The 24,994-nt window shown below is 40.1% G+C and overlaps 1 protein-coding gene across 1 annotated transcript; it reads left to right on the forward strand.

Moving 5' to 3' along the window:
* Nucleotides 1-4,004: 4,004 nt before the first annotated feature.
* nat16 (N-acetyltransferase 16) lies at nt 4,005-24,843 on the forward strand. Its single transcript, XM_012822157.3, has 4 exons — nt 4,005-4,158; nt 11,694-11,909; nt 20,734-20,958; nt 21,151-24,843. The coding sequence occupies exons 2-4, from the start codon at nt 11,694-11,696 to the stop codon at nt 21,715-21,717; spliced, it is 1,008 nt and encodes a 335-aa protein (XP_012677611.1). The 5' UTR covers nt 4,005-4,158; the 3' UTR covers nt 21,718-24,843.
* Nucleotides 24,844-24,994: the final 151 nt, after the last annotated feature.

Below are 24,994 nucleotides of genomic sequence, written 5' to 3' on the forward strand. Positions count from 1 at the left end.
GGCTAAATTGTGTTAATGGAATGGCTTGAGCCTCAGGTGAAAGTCAACGTTAATTCATTTTTCATTTAAACACAGATTTCATTAGCGGTGTTGACAGAATGCCCTGGTCTCATAGCAGTCACAACTATACACTGTGGATCTCAGCCATCTCCAATCCTGCGCTTTGTCCCATTTGCCAGTTCTGTTTGTACATGCCTGGTGTCCACATCTCTGCCCCTCTTGCACAACATAAAGCCCCTGCCATTAACCGGCAAAGATTGTCTCCATCAGTTAGCCTGAGGCTAACCCCCGAGTCTGTTCTCAGTCTGAGCCTGTTCCCTCTTGCAAAACATAAAGTCCCTGTCATTAACCGGCAAAGAGTGAACCTCAACTTTATTCTCAAACAAACGCGCAAATTATTTAAAAACCTAATTATGTGTCCATGTGGAGCCACCCTGGGTCAGGCTAGCTTTACATCCAGACAAAATATGTTTTAATGAGCCAACACTGAGGTTCTGCAGAGTTGGGAGGACATCATAAGTGGCTCCAACGATGAATTTAGCGTCCATAGCCCAAAGGTATGAGCTCACCCAAACATAGACAAGAGGCTCCCTCACTTACGCATGTAGGTCTTACACAAATGCAGACTAGAGGTTGGATACCCGACGGGACCCGACAGGCCGGGCCGGGTTCTGACAAATATTTAGAAATTAAATTATACTCGGGCTCGGACACATTAGCACGATAAGGCATTGAACATTCCATATTTAAAATATCTTAATAAGTAGTGAAGTCAACGTGTCTGCTTCACATGATGCAGAAGTTCGTTTTTCAGAATAAAATAAATCACATTTAGGATAACAGCCTTCTTCCTGTGGCGGGAATTTGTTCATGTCCTAGATGTGACAACGCGATTACAGGCGGCAAACTGGCATCATGGAGGAAGTTAAAAAGAAACTGTCATCTGGTTACTAAACTTACGATACTAAACGAAGGGAAATCTACTGTATGGAGATATTTCTGCTTAGTAGTCGATGCAGATTCTAATGAGGCTGTTGGATTTGTCCAATGTAAGAAGTGTGAAGTTTTAATGAAATATGATTGATGCCATCCTCTTTCTCCACAACAACATGGATTAAAACTTGATGGTTGGACTATGAAGATAGTTTTATAACGAACGTTGCCGTGCACTTAAAGTTTTCAAGAAAAACAAAGATCTTCAATGGTAAGACTTGTTTGTTGTGCCTCCTCTGGTGTAGCATATAACGTGAGTCTTATTTAGGCCAAGCGTGTGTAATGTGTAGGCTATTTCATTCCGTTCTTGCAATGCGAATAATTGCACAGGGTTTATATACTTAAGATTGATCTAATTTATCTAACTCTTTATATACCTCTGACGCCATAAATGTTTCTAACGTCAACAAGAATAGCCACACTCGACTAAAAGTCCCTTTGTGTCATCCCAACTGCGCTTTCTGAGATGCAAATATGTCAGTTTTACACAGGGTTGAACAAGCACAGTTCGACCCTTCTTATCACTTGTCATGTGAAGGCACTGACTGCTACGTGTGGTGAGAGAATGGAGCAAGGAGTGATTGTTATGTTAGGTGAAAATTCACTCAAGTTATCTCAGGATTCCGGGGCTGTAGATCAGTATATTTATTACAAACAACAATTGCAATCGGGCTCACTCACAGCACAAGGATGAAAGTGGAGCAATTTCACTAACATCGCACAGGGTTTATATACTTAAGATTTATCTAATTTATCTAACTCTTTATATACCTCTGACGCCATAAATGTTTCTAACGTCAAGAATAGCCACGCTCAATTAAAAGTCCCTTTGTGTCATCCCAACTGCGCTTTCTGAGATGCAAATATGTCAGTTTTACACAGGGCTGAACAAGCACAGTTCGACACTTCTTATCACCTCTGAGTTCACCCAAACATAGACAAGAGGTTCCCTCACTTACACATGTAGGTCTTACACATATGCAGACTAAGTGGCGTCAGCACCTAATAATCTAAGTTACACACACACAGAAACACAGAAAAACCATGTTCCTACTTACATAAGCACATGATTCATACAAGGTCATTATTAATACAAGGCACTTGATTAATATCTTCTAAAGTGTTTTGAAATTATCTCCATCAGTGATGCTGGGACATTGAGGAGGCATTGCAACCTTTGAAGACAAGGCCAACACAGAAGAGACACTACACTATAGACCATATCTCCTAACCATCCCTCCTTCTCTCTCTCCATCGTAGCATGTTGTGTGTGCTTCAGGTCTGATGCATAGAATATGCAGAATAAACTGACACCCTACCCATCAGACTGGCATTACAAGCACTTAGTAAGGAGTTTTGTCTAAAACTAGTGAGCAAACACCTTGCAGACACCACCAAGATCCCAATTGACACTTATAAATGCTTGCCAATATGCTAGCGGGGGTCTTTTATCAATATAATTGGTGATATCGTGCTGTGAGATCTTTTCTTCCATCTTTGCAGGGTGTTCCATCCAGGACCGCAGAACTACATAGTACATAGTCTGAATGACTAGTGGCACCAACAGGCATGTTTAGCTGTCCTTCACATTATCACATACCATGAAAATGAATTTAAAGATCAAGTTTAAGATTAGATTTAATGATACCAAATCTAGTTACCTGCAAAAACATACCTCAAAAAGCGGTATGTTATTGCAAAAGTATGCTTTTAGAAGCAAATCTATAGTAGAGTTAAGTAGACTACAGTAAAACAAATGATGTTATCTTAAATGTATTGTCATACTCTATACTTTAAAATAGTATACTTGATATGGCATTGCAAATAAGCAGCCTGTACATTAGCTACAACATATTACTGAAATGGTTCCCCTGAGGTCTGCTGCAGTACACCTGAAATCTAGCATGTTACTTAAAAACACTATTCTTGAAAAACAAAAACGCATTTGTATTTCACATGAAATAAGACATGTATCACACCACCACCACCATCATTATCAGGGGGGAATAGGTGTTCTTTGCTCAGAATACTGCCATTCCTGATTTCTGCTTTTAATCCACTTTGTAGTTTCCTCCTTTCATGCTCATATTACAGGAGTTTATAATTCCACGTAGACAAACTCTAATAACAACAATATCTGGCAGTATAACTGCAAATATATCTGATTTTAGCCAATATTAAGAATATGCTTTCTGTTTTTTTAACAATATATTTAAGAATCATGACAGAACTCAAAACTTATAAAAAAAATATATAAAAAAATAATCGTTTCCGGTGCTTTAAGAACACAGCAGTGATAGTTTGTCTCGTGAGCAACCCATATAACCAATTGCGTACATTTGAATGCGGCTATGTCAGTATCCTTCCGGGTAGATCGGGAAAAACATTAAGTAGCAAATGTAACAGTTTGGGCTACATTAATGTGTTCAAGGTTCTACAGTATGTGTGCGGATGTGGAATGTTTATGGCCCTGTAACATTTTTTGAATCCGACTTCAGCAGACCTCTCTGCAATGGTAGCGCTGAAATAGTGTTTGCTAAGAAATTAGTCGCATCAGTCGATTCAGTTTATTTTATGTGTGCATTTTCCTAAACAACCCGTTTATGAATTAGAATTAGCGTCAGACTATAATGTCGGAATCTCGTTACCGATGTAGGCCCATAACATGAATTACACTTACATCTATAAACCAGTTGATACAAATAATGAAGCGGCTATCATACTATATTATCCATAATGTTAATGGTGATTAATATATTGACAGCAAAATATGTCTCTGGCTGGTCGTTTCATTTTTGTCATGCTAATGAGAAATGTGGGAATATCTTTCAATAATGTCAGTACACGTAGGCCTAGGCATTAATTTATTTACTGCTTCACTGTGATCGTATGGAGGTCAATTCATCTTTTTTCAGGTCGTGAAAGGTTGCGTAATGATTCTGGGTGGGTATAACAAAGAGAGAGAGAAAGAGAGAGGGCGCTTATAGGCTACGGGCTTACATACTATTAAGGGGAGGTGTTTCAGGGAGGGGCCAAATTGTAGTCTTATATTGGGATGCGGAGTCGAAACCGGTATCTGCAATAGCCGACACTCATCGCAGACATTTGCGTTTTTGTGAGGCACCTGTCCAAAAATCCCCGCACAAGAGACATCTGGCCTGAAAGGTACGTGCTGGAGTTTTCTTACACAGTCACTTTGCTGACAGTATATATAGAATGCATTTTCATATTTGTGGATATTTAGGAAATCCAGCAATGCCTTATGGTGCCAAACAATAGGGTGAAGCGAGATGCTGAAAACGATGCACTTGACTTGCGCTAATATTTTAATGTGAAATGTCTATTATCGTGTGACATTATGCTACTCTAGACTATTGGAAAGAAGTGACGGAATGTTTTATTGTCAATACGTCAGTCAGGCTATCTAAACATTTATTTGATATTCTCAGCCCCCACCCCCACCCATCTTATACGGCCATTTTGTCAAGATTTGGTGCTTGTCTATATATTTGCAGGCTATTCACATCACATCTTACATTATGTTAAGTCAATAGCCTGCTTAAATTCAAGGGATCCATAGACGCATCTGTCTCTATCTTAAAATAGACGTGGTGTGTGATTGAAGTAGCCCACCACATTCAATTGGAATAGGGCACCACACCACGATTAACCAATTGTCAAACGTTCGCCTTGTCGCAAAGATAAATTAGCTGTTGCACTACACTTAAGGATTCTTACCTAAAATGACCGGGCTCTACTACACGAATCCGACTTTATGCTGACGTTCTGTGTTAAATGCCTTTTACTCAACTACCGGTCTGAGAATGGCGAGAACGTTATTTCTAGCACGAGCATAATGCGCAGTGGGGGTGGGGGGTTTGGGGGGGGGAGCGGAAGGTTCTCCAGTCTGAGATAGCAGCTGACCCTCTAATGGATCCGGTCCGGATCCGTTCCGGAATCAGTTGCTGTCATTTGGAGGTTCCCATAAGCTACTGACCACACCGACGTTGACAACAGATTTTTTTTGTGCTGTCTGTTTTATCACATAAGCGTTGGCTCTTAGAAAGTAAACTGTAGTATAATAGATCAGCATTAAAGCAAGTGCCTGCAGGACGAAGCCAGCGCGCATTGTTGAAATTGCTAATGCCAGCTGCACATCTTAAGACATGCGATACTTACTGCGCACGCTCCTGCCGCTTTTGCGGTATGGCCACACTGTGTGCGCTCAAACTGACGTACGATGCTCAATAAGTAGGGTATCCTTCAGAAGAAGGACATTCCGCATGATGACGCAAAAGATGTTCTGTTGCCCTCTATACGACTTTGACACAAGCTAAATTGCATTTATTTTGCATCGCTTTCAGTTATTCTCAATTTCGTGTCGAATTTTAGCTTGTGGCCGATGGATGGGAAATTCGTCTCTCTCGGTTAATGAACCAAAGGCTGCCACAAGATCTAAGGTCATAAGCTCACGCTGTCCATCTGAAAATGCCGTGTCACGTGACCTGGAATGAGACCGTAGACCATAAAAAACAATTGACCTAAGCTTTAGAGAACTAGGGGGCCATGTTTCGGAGAGGTCACGGGGAAAACGATGTGTTATCTAAACAGACCTGTGTACAGTGGCTCCTCTGACTGGATTGGTTGCGGCTCTATCTCGAGTCGTGTGAACTAGAAGAATAATGTTGGAACTGAAGTAGCTGGACCAGAACACTCACGTGCATTCAAACCAACACCGCACACACATCTGCGAATACTGAATGATGTGTGTGCGGTGTGCACGTGCGCATACAGAAGTGCGTGCGAGCGAATGAATACAAGTGTGTAGCCTCTGTCCCCTGTCGTTGAAATTCACCTCAGCATTCTTGTTACTAGAGAAAAGCAAAGCCTTCATTGATTTAAGTCAGAATATCTGTTAGTCATTCAGTTAAGAAGACCTTTGTGCTATGTTCTCTTTTCATTCCTTGTGTGGTGGAGAACTCTGCATCATTCACTTTTCAATTAAATTAAATTGTATTTATGTAGCATCAATAACAATTGAAATTGTTTCAAGGTGCTTTACAGAGCCCAAGGTCTAAACCCCTTAGAGCCAGCGTTAAGGTGACTGTGGCAAGGCAAAACTCCCTTTTAACAGGAAGAAATCTTGAGCAGAACCCAGCTTACAAGGGGAACACCTCAGGAGGACGAACCCGGGTTAGGGTAAGGGTAAGGGTAGGAATGAAATACTTGAAGTCAGTTCCTGACAGTATGGGATGAAACATTGTGTCTAATGGATCTAATTTCATTAAACTGAATTCACTAAACTGTGCCAACACCAGCATCTCATATCACATGCAGTGAAAGCACACACATCATTACTTGGGATGGAATTTTGGAGCTGGGGTATGGACTTTAAAACACACACAGTATACACTAAATGATTAGCTTGAATAGATATGTGATATTGTAAAATAAGAGGTATCACAACATAGCAAAAGGTAAACAGGACAGTGGCAGGTCACAGGTCAACAGGAAACACAGAACAGGATGGGGAGGTAAGGCATCATCAAGGTCAACATGGCCTGGAGTTGACGAGAGCTGCAGAGGACAAGGTTGTGTAGACCAATGAGAAGACTCGGAAGCAGGTAAAGGGGACGATGAGGCAATACATCAGCCAATCATGCTGGGGAGGTGATAAAAGTGATATGACATCCATACAGGTTGCACAGTAGCATTGCTTTGCTTCAGATGGCTGATTTTTAAAAAGGTAATATCTATTGAACCTGATGTTCAACCGGAACAGGTGTGGGGGATGCCTTCAATGTATGTTTGTAGGAGCTAAATAAAGACCTTATTTGGGGGACAGCATTAACATTGGAGGAACCTTTCAGCAGGTTATTGCTTTCAGGTGGACTGTCAGTAAGGGCCTTTAGCCAATCACATGTCCTTGATTGCCATCCTTGTTATAGTGCTCTTGTATATTAGCTCAAATCAACGTAAAAAAGTTGATGAAAACATGATCTACTAAGGTCTGTGTGTGGGAAAATACAGGACTGGAATTAAAAATGCTTTAAATTGATTGGTCAGAAATGAATCAGTCAAAACTGTATGAGACATTTTTGAAAACACTGTGTGCATAAATGCCTTCTCCCCCAGTGTATCTATGATTTATCTAAAAATGTTTATACAGACAAGAGTCTTCAATTTAGCCTTTATTTGGTAGTCATAGCTTAAACTAACTTTAATATTAAGAAATATTTTTTGATAAATCTGTTAAAACCTCAACTGAAAGCTTTACTGGTGGCTTTTTTTTTAAAGGAAACAATGTGGTGTTTTCTTCCTGCTGGATTCAGTCGTATTGACGTGGTAGGACTTCATTAGGCCTGGTATAACTACACCCAAATTCACTTTGTGTAAAGGGTCTGTCCTCGCTCCATTGGGGATTGTTTCCAGTGGTTGCATCCTAATGGCTGTAGACTTCGGGTTCATTTTGAAACCAATGGACCAACCTTTAACCAATCAGCACTGACCACTATGTGATTGACGATCAATTTCAAACATCAATCATTGACCTTTAACCAATCAGCACTGACCACTATGTGATTGCTATACTATACCTACTTTTCCATTAACGGTGCAAGCTGAAATATTAGGCTTTTCCACAAACCCTTTTGCCAGGAAGGCAACAATGTCTTTGGCCTCAATTAATTGTGCACATTCTTTCTCAATGTTTTCTTGCGTTGCTACTACTGTTTGTATGGCTTTGTGTAGCCCTAGCACCGCTGCCATTGTTGTAACCACATTTAAAACAAACGCTTCATTTCAATGTCATCACACTTATCCACCCCCACTGGTCGCTGGTTGGTGGGCCCCTCAGAATGACCCAGCATTTTATTTTGGAAACATCAGCTCAAGACTATAATCCCAGGCAGACATAACCAGTTCATGTCTGCATTGCCTGCCTAATTCTTACAAGCTAAGTTAACAGATGATCACAAACTCAAAAAGTCTGTTTCAAAGCCATTTTGATCTATGCTCTACGATTGGTCCCTTTGGGACATTTCCAAACCATAATGAAAACAGTGAACATTGGCTGAGTATTAATGCTGGGGCACCATCCCCAGTGGTTCTTTTTGAAATTCAAAAGAGAATTCTAAGCGTCAGTTGCCCCCATCAACACATACATGAAGTTATGATAATGTTCTTGTTACAGTTTGCACTGGGTCGTGTTTATACAGACACTCAGCATCCTGGCTCCTAACAATCTCTGGGTTTTAACAACAACAATAAACATGTAGTATTAGCAGTCTTATCATACTGCATTTTATCCTGTTAATGGTGTTTTTCTGAGGATTAAAAAAAACAGAGTGGTTTTAAGGATGTTTGTGATAAACAAAATGCATCAATTCAGTGATAGTAGCTAGGCTTTTTCCATTGCCATTATGCACATCGCATTTCTGACACAATTTTGGACTTCTAAACAGTCCTGCGAATATCCACTCCAAACATTACTCATCTGTCATAATGTCTCCTGAATTATATAAAACGGATCAAAGACTCCATAATCCCTGCTTTGACAGAGAGGGATATCCAGTTTTCAGAATTCAATTTGTTTGCACCCCATGGTGTTGATGTATCCTTCTTCTTTGTTTACCATCATGACTGCTGACCTGCATGGCTCTGATCAAGGTGGCTATTATAGTGAAACTGACTTCATGCGTTGAAGCAAATGACAGCAGGGCTCATTCCTGGGGTTGAAAGGTCTTTCATGTCATTGCGTCTTTGGATACGTTTGTGTATGCAGTCTAAGCAGCAGAAAATACAGATTTCATTCAAGCTTTTCTATAAAGTTGCATACACGCAATGCCAAACGTTCATATTATTATTAAGCAGGCTGGGGTAACTGTTTGACTCTGAAGCAGAATAAAGGTGTACACTGTTGTTGTTATGAACCTTAATGGATTAAAATCACAGTTATATTTCAAATGGACTATAATGCAGTATCAAAGATGACTGTGTATCACATTGTGGATAGTGAATTAATTTAATGTAGCTATTAATATTCCCCTCGATTTCGGCTCATAATATTCAGTTGATTCCACCTTGTGCACATGCAGATTACTGTGGGGCAGTTAAGCATGTTGATACATGTTTCTTGTGCATATGGGATTATAATGTTCATAATTCTCTAATAAAATACACTAAAGAGTAGCCTTGTGTGTCAATACTAACTGTTTATTAGGATTCAATAGAGATACGATCACTGTATTTTCTGTGTATTTCCTCAGCAGTCCATAAAATAGACTACAGTATATAGATGGATTTCTATGGACATGCATTTCAATGAAACAGATTTATATATATATACCAAAGTACTTCTGTGAAAGCCATTTTAAGTGAAAAATGATAACTATGTTTTTTTCCATAATTTATTTTGCACAATGCAAATACAGATACAAATAATGTTTTCTTTGCCATCATGGTAATCTTATATTAAAGTTTTATACCCAATAAAACAACCACTAAAAGGGCTACATTAAAGTTTTATACATTAAAGTTTTATACCCGATAAAACCACCACTAAAAGTATTATGTCCTGCATTACTGAGGACCTACTACCTATAGCATGTCTCAATATGTTTTTACTGAAAATAAAATATAACATAATTCTTAAACTGTAGGATATCTAACAGAATTATAACTGCAAGATGTAATAATTGTAGAATAGCATATATTTCACTCTCTCAGTGTTCCAAGTTTTTATGACTTTAACTTCACAACCTGCTTTTTTGAAAATATTCCTGACTCTGAATTACTTCACCTTTAAACTAAAGTTACTTTTCCATCACTTTCTTTTATTGTAAATTTGCCTTACTTTTTAACTTTAATTATTTCATATCTCTACTTAGGTACATATTCCAGGATATAATTCAGCTTTTTACCAGGTAGTAGTCTACTAATGTAGTTGGATTTAGTGCCCTGTTTTATCTTTCTGTCTTTTCAGTAATGGGTCTTAACACTTCAGAACTCAATGCCTTGTAGGCTATTCATCTTTCTAATCCAGAGGATTTTTTTTCTTTCTTTCTCTCTTGCATTGTCTTTCAATGTTTTTCTTTCACAAGGCCTCATTCCTCTCTAGTACAGTGAATCCAAAGTCCCTTACTGATGTTAACTAAACTTATTGATTAGAGCCTATGTGTTTTGAATATTCCTTTTATGTCATCCTACATTAATATTTGATTATGTAAAACTTTCTTACATAATATATATTTATTCCTTTCCTTTCAGTCGGTCTGACATGTTTAATGTCTTAATATCTTTGTTGATATCTTTCAAAATGTTCTGTTCTAAACCATTTGAACTATAAATCGTCATACTCGGTACCGTACTGTTGTAAATGCACAGTATTTTCAGGAAATGCATAACTAGTTGATGTTATGGACCTTATCGACTGGTGTTCAGGTTTAAAAGTGGTAGATGGTTACCATCGGTCACACGAGTCATGACCGCAGACACAAGTCACAGAGAGATGGAAAGACAACAGCATCAATTAGGATGGGAAACAGACAGCCATCGATCCCTTACAACGGAAAGATCGTGAGTCTGACTGAAAATCTGTCTCTAATGGAATCCCATCAGAGTAATGAAGAAACTGTCTATATCAGCATCAGCTTTAGTGCCCCAGTTTGAGTGAAAACTCAGCTATGGCCTTTAAATCTATTTTTGGAGTCAATATAGATCAAAAGGGGACGTGTGCTATTTTTGGGAGGGCTACAGTAACAGTCAGGCTGTGTGTCTTGCGACTTGCGCATGTGTTGTCCAGTTTTGGGGTTTTATCCTTCTAATATGCAAATGATAACTATTCACAGTATATGCCGTGGTTGTGTTGTTACATATGCATAAGAAAATGATTTGCATTATTATTTGCCATGGCTCTAGACGTATTTCACACGTGAAAAATGAGTGTCACACTGAAATAACTGAGGGGACCCAGGGATGGAAAAGTACCAGAGTCCGTGCTATATTTCATGCTGAGAGAGCAGACAGTGTTTTCTCTGGTAAGGCTGGTGGCGTTTCACATTGGACAGATTATGGCATATAACCCCACCTCCTCCTGTGCCCCGCAGCCACACACACTGCCCATGCATGCGTGCCTGCTCCCATCACTGATTCACCACCTTTCCAGATCCAGCCCAATACCCTCGGCCCATCTCACTCATTCTTTTCCCACCCAGAAGAATGTGTTTGTTTTCCAAAGGGAAGCCAGTGTGGAGCGGGCTGAGGTGGGCTTGAGGGGGGGTCATGTTCTATAGGGATTAGGGCCTGGCAGCAGAGGGGCAGTCCTGCCAGGCATGTCACTCAGTGTCAAACAGTGCCAATCCGGCAGAAGGCTGTAAATATTTGGCACATCGCAAAACGTATGTTCTCATGGTCGAGCTTGGTACCCTGCTGTGTAGCATACTCAGAGGAAAATTATACTCTAATGTTCTCATGGTTGAGCAGTGGTACCTTGCTGTGTAGCATACTCAAAGGAACATTAAAATCTTGTGTTCTCATGGTTGAGCTGTGGTACCTTGCTGTGTAGCATACTCAGAGGAAAATTATACTCTAATGTTCTCATGGTTGAGCTGTGGTACCTTGCTTTGTAGCATTCTCAGAGGAACATTTATCGTTTTTTAATACTTATTTGTCTGTGTTTTTCTGTCTGTTTCTGTGTAAAGATGAAGATTGAGAACAGCCTGCCATGCACCCAACTCCCTGAGGCACCACCTCAGACTGATCTCCAGTTCACCGTGGCAACAGAGGATGATTTTGATGACATCATGGCTATGAGCCAGGATATCTACGGCGGGCTGGACTACCTACCCACCCGCTACCAAACCTGGTTGCAGGAAACCAACCGCACCGTCATTCTGGCACGCAAGCAGGGCAAAGTGGTAAGACATCTTTTGTCATGGTGAATGGCTCAAATCCACACAAAAGATTTTTGGAGTCAGAAATGACTGTAATCAGTGAATTTGTAATGGCTGTAATCAGTAAAAGGGATAATGGACAACACCGCATTCAGGTAGCAGAAAAGAATGCACTTGGAGCTGTAACTGCACCTGGTTGGGGGGAGTTGGGGGGAGGGAAGTGAACCAAGAGACTCAAAAGACAAGAGGATAATTCATGCATAGAATCAAGCCGATCATTTGTACATACATCACATTGGCAGAGATGGAACAGAGGTAGGTAGGCAGGCAGGCAATACATATGTGTGATGCATTATAAGCAATGTGCGATGCATTATAAGCAATGTGCGATGCATTATAAGCAATGTGCGATGCATTATAAGCATGTGTAGTGGAGAAATGGATACTATAGTGGTGAAAGGGCAGCAGGAAGCAGAGGACATTTTGTAAATGGATGAGTCATGCATCGGCACCTCACGGTGGAGACTACAGTCTAAAGAGAGAGGGGAAGAAGAAACACTAGCATTGTCTCAATCTGCAGGCTTCCGCACTTACACTTGTTATTTGGAGTGCATAATGGCGTTCACACTGACAAAGGTGAGGTACAGTACTCCTAATGCTCAAAAGGTTGAGTGTGAAATGCTGGACACTTCACACCCTCAGTGGTAAGATGACAGCGGTAAGATGACATTGCATCATTGCATGACATTGCATGCCAGCGGTCAGATGACATTGCATCGTTTCGTTATTTCCTTAAAGTGCCCAATGTTTGTATTCGATTCGAGACAATGCTACCTTATCGAAATTCACGCACTACACAAATAAGTACATAGTGTACACGGTGACCTACATTGAAGTGTACTAACGGAAGTATCCAGAATGAGTCAGTGATGGTGAGAGAATGAAATGAAGTATTCCATTATATACAGTATATATAAATGATGATGTTATGAGTTTATTTTCACATAATAGTTGTGGAGCACTGTGTTGTTAGCTTTACTGTTTACTTTAGTTAGGCTAATCATTCTAGTTAAATGGTCATTACCTTAGTTAATTGTGGTGGGCGTTTTTTTTAATTTATTTAACCTGGGCTCAGTAATATGAATTGTGTATTACTGTATAATTTCACACAGCCTTACCTTTTTGTAGGAATTTTAGAAGGGGGCCCCTAAGCCAGAGCCTCTGCGCGAAGTCGCTGTTATGTATCTCTTATTTGTGGTTGAAAGAGGTATTTTGTTTTGTATTTTGTTAATTTGCTGTTGGCTTTAATTGAGTGTATCTGCGCTGTGTTAGAAAATGTGTACGTGCGCTGTAAATCCTGTTGAGGTACAGGTGAATTTAGTTATTGTGCTGTTGAAAAAAAATGTCATTACATTTAAGTAATGTTTTGCGAGCGCACAATTTTTGCCGGCGCGTGCAAGGGGGGGCTTTTACATGTCCAGGCCCAGGGGCCCATGGTTTCATAATCCGTCCATGATTGTGCTGAACACATTATTGTGCAGAAGCGAATGCGTCAGCTCTGGTGTGAAGCCCTTTTTGTGTGAAGCCCTCCTCATTTAAAGACATACTTGTGAATCTACCTGTGCAAGTCCATGGAGCAGGCCAGTTCCTCAGATAAGTCTCTTCCTTGTTCCTCACTGTGTATTGTGTATTTTCCAGTTGCGTGCTTTCAAGACATTTCAGTTGTACAAAGCCAAGTAAGAAGGTGGCCCCATGTCAAAAGGCAGCGTAATCACGATAACTGTCAATCAGTGCAGCATTCCAGAGCATCTTGTCCTGCTTTCTCTGGAGAGTTGTGGAACTGCCAGTCTGCAGTTAATAAGTCTGATTTTATGCCTCACAATTATCCTCAGTTACTTGGCCTTACTGAAATGTGGATAAGGCTGGTAAACACGGCCACACCTGCAGAGCTATCAATGAATCATGCCTTTCCCCACACCTCTCGTTTATCTTGTAGTGGAGGTGGAACCGGCTTTCTTGTCTCTGGATGACTGGAAATTCACACAACTGCTTCCTGTGCACAGCCATGCCTCATCTGAAAAATCATGCCATCAGGATCACTGATCCTTTCAAGTTATACCTGGTGGTTATTAATCGTCCACCAGGACAATCTGGCAGCTTTGTGTATGAGCTGGACATTCTGTTGTCTGCACTTCCAATGGATCATTGTCCATTACAAATCCTTGGTCATGTGAATATTCATATGGACGGTTCTCACTGAGCGAGCAGATGTCCTGTCCGTACTGAACTCATTTAATCTCATACGTGTTCACAGCCCTCCTACTCATAAGGGCTGGTAAGGATGTAGATCTCAATGTGTTGCACAGATGCACTAGAGAAAAGTGAAAGGTCCCTCCTTAACATCTATCTGACCATTACTTTATACGATTTTCTGTGCGCCTCCTGGATCATCCTACAGTTCCTCCTCCTGCGGCTTCACTTCATAGTAACCTCTGAATGCGCTCAAGCAATGACTTCTCCTCCTTGGTTGCATCTAGTCGACCTACTCCGAGTTCATTGTCATCACTAGAGGTTAATGATGCTACAGACAGTCTTTGCTCTACAGTGAGCTCTTGTCTGGATGATGTATGTTCTCTAGCAAGACCTGCTTGTTGAAACCCTGTCACTGGGAGAGTGGGGTATGATGAGCTGTTTTTTACTTAAATCAACCTATAGCCAAAGGAATATGAAACAGAAATACAAATAATGCATTCAACACAATGGATGTGTGGCACAAACTAAAAACCTTGGCAATGTGCCCAGCTCAAATAAACAGTCAAGTATGGGCACCCAAAAAAAGCGAGCTTGTGGCTCAACTTGCTCTATGTTAGGAGTAAGAAGATTCAGCTGATAGGGTACATTGAGCCTCCTAAGAAAAACGTTTGTATTAACCAGATTTTAAAGTTTAATTCTAAATACAACTACTATTAACTTAATCCCCCATTCTGCTGATTTATCGGTGTTCATGAAACAAATATTAAAACTACGTTGTCTACAGTTCTAAAACCTGAAAACGGTTTGCCAAATCTCTAGGATTATGAAATAGACCTGCAAGTCTTAAATTTAATGAAACTTTTATTCTTCAGATTATTTGTTCACAGATTATTTTTCACTTTCAGTGTAGACTCCTTAACGAAACACCAACATGTCACATAATGTTCTGAATATCGGTATAGTCGCAAACTTTGTAGCCAGTTACATAAACACTAAAATGTCAAATATGCACGGAAAAAGCTATTCCAAATGGCCAAGAAGAGTGATGCTTCTACGTCATCCACAAGGAAGTAAACAAAAACTAGGGCTACAAGCACATGATTATGGAGCCCCTATGCAGTTTTTCCTCTGTAACATGGCATAGCCACTGTTATGCTACATCTAAAATATGAAATACAATGTCAGTTAGTCATTGTTAGGATGCAACATTAATTGAAACACCAACATATTTGACGTAACTTCATGTAAACTGGTGGTTCATCTTACCCTCAAGGCTCTGATTAATTTGGCCCCACAGCCGCCATTTTGGGAATAGTGCTTAGTCTAACAACCCAGACCTACACTTTTGCTAATTCACTCTCTTGTTTCCACACACTGCCAGTTCAACAACATATCTGATCCAACTTTGAGATAAATAGATATCAAGAAAAGGTCAACAACGCCATAGAGAAAGAATTTCTACTTTCAAGAATCTCCTCAACCCTCCACCTTCACCATCAGTTACCTTCCTCTCTACTGATGACTTTGCAACGTTCTTTACTGAAAAGGTTGCAATAAGTTGCAATCAGGTTTGACCTTGTCTGGACATTGGGACATTGCTGAATCAATTCTCCCCTCTCAATGAGGAGGAAGTCTTTACTGTATTTTTCAGACTATTAACCGCACGTATATAAACCGCATCACAGTATTTTATTACCTTTTATAGAATAAATCGTGTATTGACCGCACCCATCTTTTAACCACAGTTTATTCAATGTTACGTCATGCCATGTAGTTATGGTGCAAGCCTACTAGACATTTAAAAGTTGAAGAAAGGATGGGCATTTCAAGCAAAATGACTACACCTACACCCCTGTTCACACTTTACCTGGCAGAGTTACTGTGCGCATTACTAACTACCGGGCCAAAGAAAATATACATTCTCAGAATCAGAATCAGAATCAGGTTTTATTGGCCAAGTAAGTTTGCACAAACAAGGAATTTGACTTGGTAAAGTGACTCTCAGTGTGCTTAAACAAAATATACAACACAATACAATACAATACAAACAAACAAACAGTGCAACAGTGCAATCTCGTGTATGGGGCGCACCCGAGTATTAACCGCAGGCCTGCATGAATTTTGCAAAATGAATGTATAAACCACAGTTAATAATCAGGAAATTGTGCTTCTTCCAACCACCCTATCTTGTAGGGTCTATCTTGCTTTCAGTTTGACCTGCTTTCATGCGTGTAGTCAATGCTCCGCTCAGTTTGGGAAACTTTCCTTTATCCTTCAAACAGGCTCAGGTTACTCCTTTGCCGAAGAAAGTTTCACTGAACCCATCTGATGAAGAATTATAGACCCGCCTCCCTTCTTCCCTTCTTGTCAAAGATTCTTGAAAGGGTTGTCTTCAAGCAAGTTTCTGATTTCCTGTCTCAGAATAATTTACTGGACCCTAAGCAGTCTGGTTTTAAGAGTGGTCATTCTTGGAAGACTGCTGAAGCAATGACAGTAGCAAAAGACTCTCTAAAGAGTTTATCGTTTTTTTTTTACTCCTTTGTCATCAGCCTGGGGTTTTATGATTGTTGTACAATCTCACACAATATGCCGCACAACGTCTTGTGCAGACCCTGCTTATTTTTTAGACTTGAATTGCAATTTTAACAGGCTCTCCTGCATGTGTAGTGAGGCCATTGCAGATTATTTAGAATGCGGTGGCGCGTTCTTTTTAAAAAGCATTTGTGTAATTAGTTCAAAAGTTTGAGGCACAAAGGTTATTCAATGTGCGTTACATAAATAAAATCAAAAGGAAAAATAAATCCAACATCCATAAGATCCAAAACAAGAACAGATAGAAATGTAAAAATATATATATATATATATATAATTAAAATTAAGTACAAAACACATAAAGTAGTAAGTAAAACAACAAAGATTGTAATTAATATAATGAATAATTAAAAGACAGGACACCTCATAATGAAAACATAAGTAATATAGTTACATTAATAATAAAGTGCACTAGAATTGAGGGCAATTTTTAGAGCTCAATCATAGGCCCATTAAAAGAGAAATGTTTTTAACCTGGATTTAGATAATAGATAATAGATCTAAGATATATTATTATTATAGTAATAATTGATGTTTTAACATAATAATACTTCATATTGTTTTATGAATTTAATTTCATTATGCTTATTACTTAATTTTCTCACTGTTGTTTTAACTGTTTTTTTATCTAATCCTTTGACACAGTGAACCATGACATCCTCCTCTCTACGCTGTCCAAGCTGGGAATTTCAGGGAAAGCACACACTTGGTTTGAATCGTACTTCAGTGGATGTTCATTCAGTGTGTTTTGGCAGGGACAAGTGTCAAAATCTCACCACCTCTCCACTGGTGTACCTCAGGGATCGGTACTTGGACCCCTTCTATTTTCTATTTACCTTAGGTGAGATCATCCATTCCCATGGGTTCTCCTATCACTGTTATGTGGATGATACTCAACTGTACTTGTCCTCCCCCTTGGATGACTCCACAATATTGGCTCAAATTTCTGCATAAGTCAGTGACCTTTCAGTTTGGATGACCGTCATCTTCTGCTCAATCTTTCTGAGCTCCTGGTATTCCCAGCCATTCCAGCTATCCCACAAAAATATTGGCATCCAACTTGGTTCATCTTCATTGACCTCAACTAAAACTGCACAAAACTTGGGTGACCACCATCATTTCTCTCAGCATGTAGCCTCAGTCTTGAGGTGTCTTTGGTTCACACGCTATAATACTCGGGAGATCAGACCCATCTCACACAATATGCTGCACAACGTCTTGTGCAGGCCCTGGTTATTTCGAGACTAGACTACTGCAAAATGCAGATTTAACGGGCCTGCCTACATGTGTCGTGAGGCCATTGCAGATGATTCAGAATGTGGTCGTTGATCAGCTAAAGAGGACACATATAACTCCTCCGCTAGTCACCCTTACCTGACTCCCTGTAGCTGCTTGAGTTCTATTTCAATCTCTCACTCTTGCCTATAGGACAGCCACTGGATCGGCACCAGCCTATCTAAATGCTATCATTCAGTTCCATTCCCCCTTTCGACCACTTCGCTCCTTCCATGAGCGTCTGTTGTCTTTGCCTTCTCTCAGCAGCAAGAGATTGCAGTCATGACTGTTTTTGTTTGTGGTACCTCGTTGGTGGAATGAACTACCTAGTGCTGTCCGTTCCAGCGACAGCCTTGGTACGTTCAAAAAGCATTTGTCTAATTAGTTCATTAGTTTGAGGCATAGAGGCTATTCAATGTGGCTTACATGAAAAAAAATCAAAGGAAAAATGAAGACAACGTCCTTAGGAGTGCAAAACAATAACAGATAAAAATTGAAAGAAAGTACAAAATACATAAAGTAGTAATAAAAAGAACAAATAATTACATTTAAAGTAAAGCTCAATCATGGACATGAAAAGATAAATTTTTTTATCCTGGATATAAAAATGTCTACATTTGAGGCACATCTCAGATAATAGATCTAAGCTATATTATTATGATAGTAATAATTGATGTTTTTACTTTAAAATAATATTTAATATTGCCTATTACTTACTGTTCGCATTGTTGTTTTTACTGTTTTTTATCTAATATTTTGTAAGTGGAACAGTGGTCATGGCTATCAGCGGTGATGAGGCAACTTAATAAATATATTACAGTAGCCCATATCAGAGCAATGGCAGACAAAAGAGGAAGGAGACGTTGTACGACATGACACATGAGAGGTCCTTGGCAGCCATTTAAGTTTAAGTCTAGTTCAAGTCTAGTTTAAGTCCAGTTTAAGTCTAGTTTAAGTGGAGAAGGTGTCCACTTCTTTGATAGAACTACTGATTCCCTTAGGTAGCTCAGAGCTAGGCCATTCAGGTCTTTGCATGTTAGAAGGAGTATTTTGAAATCGGTTCTACTTTTGACAGGGAGCTTGTTGAAGAGAGGCAAGGACAGGAAAAATGTGTTCATATTATTTAGTTCTAGTAAGTGTGCAAGCTGCTATGTTTTGTATCCGTTAAAAGTCTGTCAGGGACCGGGCGGTCACCCCACGTTATTTTGTGGGGGAGCCCAGACCCAAAGCATTGTGGTGGGGGAGTCCACCCCACACCAGGGCCAACTCCTCTTGAGAGTCACTGAGAAGGGGGGGAATGTCACCTTCTCACAAAGTCCAATCACAAAGGTTATTATCCATGGAATCACATCTGTGCGGAGAGTCTCACAAGACGCAGACATTTCTGCACTAAAGTTTGAACTAAAATTAGGAAGTTTAAGATTCTTATACTAAGTATAACAATATCAGTGGTGGCATGACAATGACAATTACATTCTTCGAAAGTTAAAGTACTTTTACTTCACAAAAACTCAAAGTAATAGTTATCGTACCTCTCCGTAACACTACTTAAGTAAGGGTAACAGAGTTGCATATGTAAAACACTCAGAGTACAGAGCATTGTTCTGTAGGAAATGGTTGTATCACTCATTTTGGCAAACACCAGTTCAACACTAACTGAAACTGAAGTCTAGTCTTATCTCCCTCATAGCTAAAGTTAACTAGGTCATTGATTAATAAGGGACAGACTGTTGACGTAATGTTAGATGGCTTCAGATGTTTTCTCTTTTCATAGAATCTGCCACTGTGGTAGGCTATTCTGCTAAAAGGTTTTCAGATCAATTTGAGATGAAAGAATGAACAGGTCCATTACCGTTGATGGAAGGGACGATGTGGACATTGCCATGGTTTTGGACTTTGTTGACCTCTGGCGGCCACTTGTTAGCTGCCTCACCCGTGTCTCATTTTCAGTGTCATGCGGGTGATTTGATCATTGTCTATGTGTATTTAAACCCTGTTTCAGTCATATTCTTTGCTTGGTCTTTGAAGTTCTCTATGTGTTTGACCCAAGCCAAGACTTAAGCTTCGTTCCATGTAGATCGTGTTTTTGGAATCTTTGTTATCTGTGACTGCTTTTCCCCCTAAATGACTCTTTTGGATTGCCTTTGTCGGGTTCGTTTTGAACTCCTTTGACTCCTGACCTTGTGGATCTGAACTGTTTTAGGTATTGTTCTATTGTCTTCCGTTTTTGAACTGCCTGCTTGTCTTCTGTTTGGATTTTTGTACCTTTTTGTTGGATTCTACTATCTTCTGAGCTTTGGGCGTTTTTGTGACTTTTGCCTGCTAGAAAACATCTTTCTGGAACTGTATTGGGCCATCTCTTCACTTGAGTCTGCATCCTTATCGTGTAACTCAGTTGGCAGGAAACCAGCTTGCCAATGCTGAGACCTTGGTTTGATCCCTGACCCTGAGAGGCATAAAAAAGTATACATTATGAAGAATTATGGCGAACTTGGAGGGTAGTAGAGTAAAAGTAGTGTTATTGCATGTAAAACATACTCAAAAAGGACATCCATTTTAAGCTACATAATGGACTACAATTCTCCCAAAAAGCAACTTAAGTACAGCAGTGAGAGTGTTTGTAGTTCGTTACTCTTTACCCCCGAAATATTTCCTCTTCTACAAAGCAAGGTGACCACAGCCTGACATGACTAACAAAGTGGTCTGCTGCCATCTCTCTATTTCCTAGATTGCTCTGGAGTCTGTGGTCATTATTGATGATGGGGAGACGATGCTGGTGGAGGGTCTCCGCGTGGCCCCTCAGGAGAGAGGGAAGGGCGTGGCCGGGGTCCTGCTTAGATTCTGCTCCCAGATGGTTAAGTCCAAGTACCCAGATGTTAAAGTTAGCCGTCTGACACGAGACGACCAGCTTGGCCCGAAAGAATTTCAGAAGTACCGTTTGATCACCAAACAGGTATGGATGGTGGCTGAATAAATGTTGATACCTCGTGTCTAACTACTGGGCCTGATTGTTAGTTTTTGTTTTTTTTATTCCACAGAGATTTCAATGATAACACTAATTGATGTTCACAGGATATATTTGTATTTGAATCATTGGTTCACTACTAATGTTATTGTGTTGTTCAAACTGTGCCCACTCCAAAAGGGAATCCTTCTGGTTCGCTTTCGAGCTGAAGACCTCAAGTTGCGTTTGGCTGAGATGGGCCCCACTGCGGGCCTCCCAGCAGATGGCCTCACCCCTCCCCATGCCCCGGTTCATCTGGATCCCTCTGAGGTATGCCAGCTCTTCCTGAGCTCGGGTCTGATGCGTAACGTCCTACCCAATGCCACCATTGTCCAGGACTGGCAGCCCTTCAAACCATTGCCAAGCAACATGGGCATCCTCCTGAAGAAAGACATCGATTGGATGGTGGACGATGCCAGCAGTCCCACCGTTGCCAGTCTGTGCACCTTCCCCTTCCGGGTGCCCATTGGTGATGATTGGTACTACCTTAACATTGATATGTTTGGCAAGGATCTGTCACTGGTCCTGCAGCAGTTCCTGAGTCACCTGAGGCGACACACAAGCACCCTGAAAGGCCACGTCATGTGCCAGGTGTTCCTGGATCCACCACTGTGGAAGCCGGTGGCTGATTTCTGCCGTGACGCACTCGGCGTGGAGCTGGTGAAGGAGTACACAGAGCAGTGTGTGGTGGAGTCTGATATTGTTTAAAGAGAGCAGTATCAGCAGCAAGTTAACAGATACCCCTGATCCCATGAACCCTCAAGAACCACAGCTAACATTGATGACTCCCTTAACTGAGGCCAAACTGAAGTGTAACCTTTTAAAACCACAACAGCAATACATAACAAGAACATGGCCATGAGATACTTGAGCAGTGTTTGGGAACTTAATAGTATTCTTATCAATTAAGCTTGTAATGTACCACAGCTCATGGGAAAGCTAATGTAGGGTACTTAATTTACCTAACCCTTTGTGTACATACCTATAAATATATTTAGTAATATGGTATATGTGTAAATGCATATACTGAGTTGCAAACAAATCTGCACAACTCTTACAGCACTTTATAAAAACCATCATGGAATCCTGTGCTCAGTACTAAAACATATGGGGTTGGTTAGCATGAGCAATCACTCTCAGAAATCGTGCACCGCAGCAGTTACCTTTAGAAGAGGGGGGATACGGCCAAGATATAGACCGCACTCAGGCTCTTGTTGAAAGAGAATGGACACCCAGCTGCCCTCTGTGGAACATTTAAACTAGATTTAAACTCTAATCCTCGTGGAAAAAGTTTGACCAATCTCCAGGAACCTGTGCTGCTTCTAACAAATTCCCCTTTCAATTAAGTTCTCGCCAGAGGCGACTATGCTGCGAGTGCTTACTATTCATTAACCAATTTATTAATGTTTAATATGCAAGAATTAAAGTGGGAAGCCTTTTTACGTTAAAATCACCTTTTGCATATATACATGAACACTCAGCAGTATCACAACTATGTTATTTGTAATTATTTGAGTTTTACTGCAAGAGATATAAATAAGAGATAATATATTTATTGTAGGTCCACTCATGATGCTGTTTGATGTTTAGCATTAGTGTCCACTCAAAGATTGCTTGCAAGCATACTGAATGAAATTCAAGTTTTGTTTAAAATATCATTTAGACCAACAGATATTTTAAGTTCTGCATTTTCAATTTATCTAGCTTAGACAAAATCCATTATTATCACACAATTCTTAAAAAATTCTTCAAATGAGGAATCCAAACAACAAAGAAAACATACACTGATCATATACAAATTGGTGACCTTCAACTTGATATATAAATAGATGACTCTAGTATGCAAGCTTTCCCTTTGAACTGGTCCGTTTATTCCCATTTTACAAATAGAGTCACTTTTTCAGTCATAGTGTAGAATTTTCAGTTGCAATGCCCAGAGCTCCACCCGTGTCTCATCAACACAATGGAAAACTGACTGCTCATTTTTTTACTCTGTTAAGAGTATATCATGAAGAAAGAAGGAACACTGAAGAATTCTCTTTTTCATTTGACCAAGGACACAGACTCACCATCACTCTACCTGAGGGACTTTACTTCCTTTTCAAAAACTGTCAATTCATTCCCAGCTATGTAAACTTGAACATGACCAAATTACGGGGGGAGTTTTCAAATATGTTTGAAATTGAAAACAAGCATAAACAGCAAATGAAAAAAAGATGCAATGACTGAACAAACGATAAAACTAAATTTGAATCCCTGGTTTAAATCAAGCCTAGAAGACACTAAAAAAGGAAATTCCAGACGAACATTAAATCTTCTTGAGAAGAATGCCCTCGCCCCGTGACGCTCTAATGGATGGAGTTATGTTAAATACTCCCCCAAAATGAAGATGCCACAGTGAGTGGCTAGAATTTAGTTTTACACGAGCAAATGGACTGCACCGGATGAAGAAAACAAGAAACCCACCGAGAAGAAGTCACCTCCAGACCGTCATCCATCCTTTTCTTCCTTAAATACCCTGTCTTACTCTTCTTCCCTCCTTTCCGGCAGACCCACAACCCCATTTGACCTTACGCACCCTTCACCCTCCCCAACCCTTGCGACTTGGTCTCACTCTTGGTTCTGAATTCCTAACTTTAAAAAAATGACCTCCTCCAAAACTAATGAATTACTAAAGTGGTCCAAAAGATCTGTAGATGATCATGAGTACCCATAAGGAGCCCTGTCCTTGGCATCCATTCAGGCCATTTTGGCTTGTCACAACTGTGGTAGCACGTCATTTCAAATTCAACTGTATGATGACATGTTTTGGACCTTGCACTGTCTGTACTGTAAGGTTTAAAACAGCCCCATTGATCTATTATAAAAAAGGTGTTTATTCTAGAGCAGTGGATACCGCTCTGCAAGATCCATGCATAGATGTCCATAATGGATTGCCGTCCTCAAATTGTACTCAAATTGTACAAATTGTGTCTAATGGAAGGTCCCATTTGATTTCAAATTTGAAATTTGTGCTCTCTCCGAGATGGTCTGAGTTTCTGTTCAAATCTATGAATGGATTATTGTGCTTCTCAAGGTTCCCATTCCCTTAGAACCATACTCCCAAAGCTACTGTGAGTGGCAGCAGGTTTGACCTCTGAACTCTCAACAACTCCAGCATGATGGTTTCAGAGCTCTTCGGAGCTCTACAGTGGGACTGATCTGTCTCTGATTTGTATCTGTTTATTTGATTTTTTTAATGGCATGTTGTCTTACTGTTAAGGTGAACAGCTGACACCCCTGCAGTCAGAGCCAAACACTGCTCAGGAGATATGGGAATGACAGTTGGAATCTTAGGAATTTGTATAATTTGTATTCTTTGTAGGTATGGAAAAGAGGCAAACCATTACAGTATTGCATACATTACATATGAAATTCCACTAGGACAATATTTTGTCTGCATATTTTCCCATCATGGATATATCTGGTCAGCCACAGCTGGAACCGATGAGTACAGATTCTGGTTAGCAACCAGAAACACAAATGGAAAAATTGTGTTTAATCTAAATCAGTTTTTGGTCAAAGTCATCTATAACGTTAGTTGATTGCTGTAAACCATGTCATAATAGCAGTAAGGGTCTATGATGTGTTGTAAACAGCTAACATAACAGCTTTAGCCTGGTATATTTGCAATATACCATGGTTCCCCTGGTATAACAGCTGCAGTAAGAAGAGTGGGTACAGACTATTTGCTTTACAAAAAAGGGAGGTATTGTAGTAAGTTTGTTGAAATAAATGTGTGCATGTCATGATGGCACTGATGCCCTTGTAACAAAATGAATGGTGTAAACATCTGCTTCGAGTGAATCCTTAGAATTGTAATCCTTAGAATCTTGTCTAGGTATTTTACCCATTTTGTTTTGTTTTGTTTTGTGCTATATTTCCCCGGTTATCCATTCACTTTTTCTTTTCTATGTTGTATAATGTTCACACTGTTCCATGCCCC

Source organism: Clupea harengus, chromosome 18 (genome assembly GCF_900700415.2).
Source record: "Clupea harengus chromosome 18, Ch_v2.0.2, whole genome shotgun sequence".
Classification (NCBI taxonomy): domain Eukaryota; kingdom Metazoa; phylum Chordata; class Actinopteri; order Clupeiformes; family Clupeidae; genus Clupea; species Clupea harengus.

Coding starts and splice junctions, on each gene's coding strand:
- nat16 (XM_012822157.3), top strand. CDS start 11,694: ATGAAGATTGAGAACAGCCTGCCATGCACCCAACTCCCTGAGGCACCA. Junction 11,910..20,733: donor CACGCAAGCAGGGCAAAGTG/GTAAGACATCTT, acceptor TCTATTTCCTAG/ATTGCTCTGGAGTCTGTGGT. Junction 20,959..21,150: donor ACCGTTTGATCACCAAACAG/GTATGGATGGTG, acceptor CCACTCCAAAAG/GGAATCCTTCTGGTTCGCTT.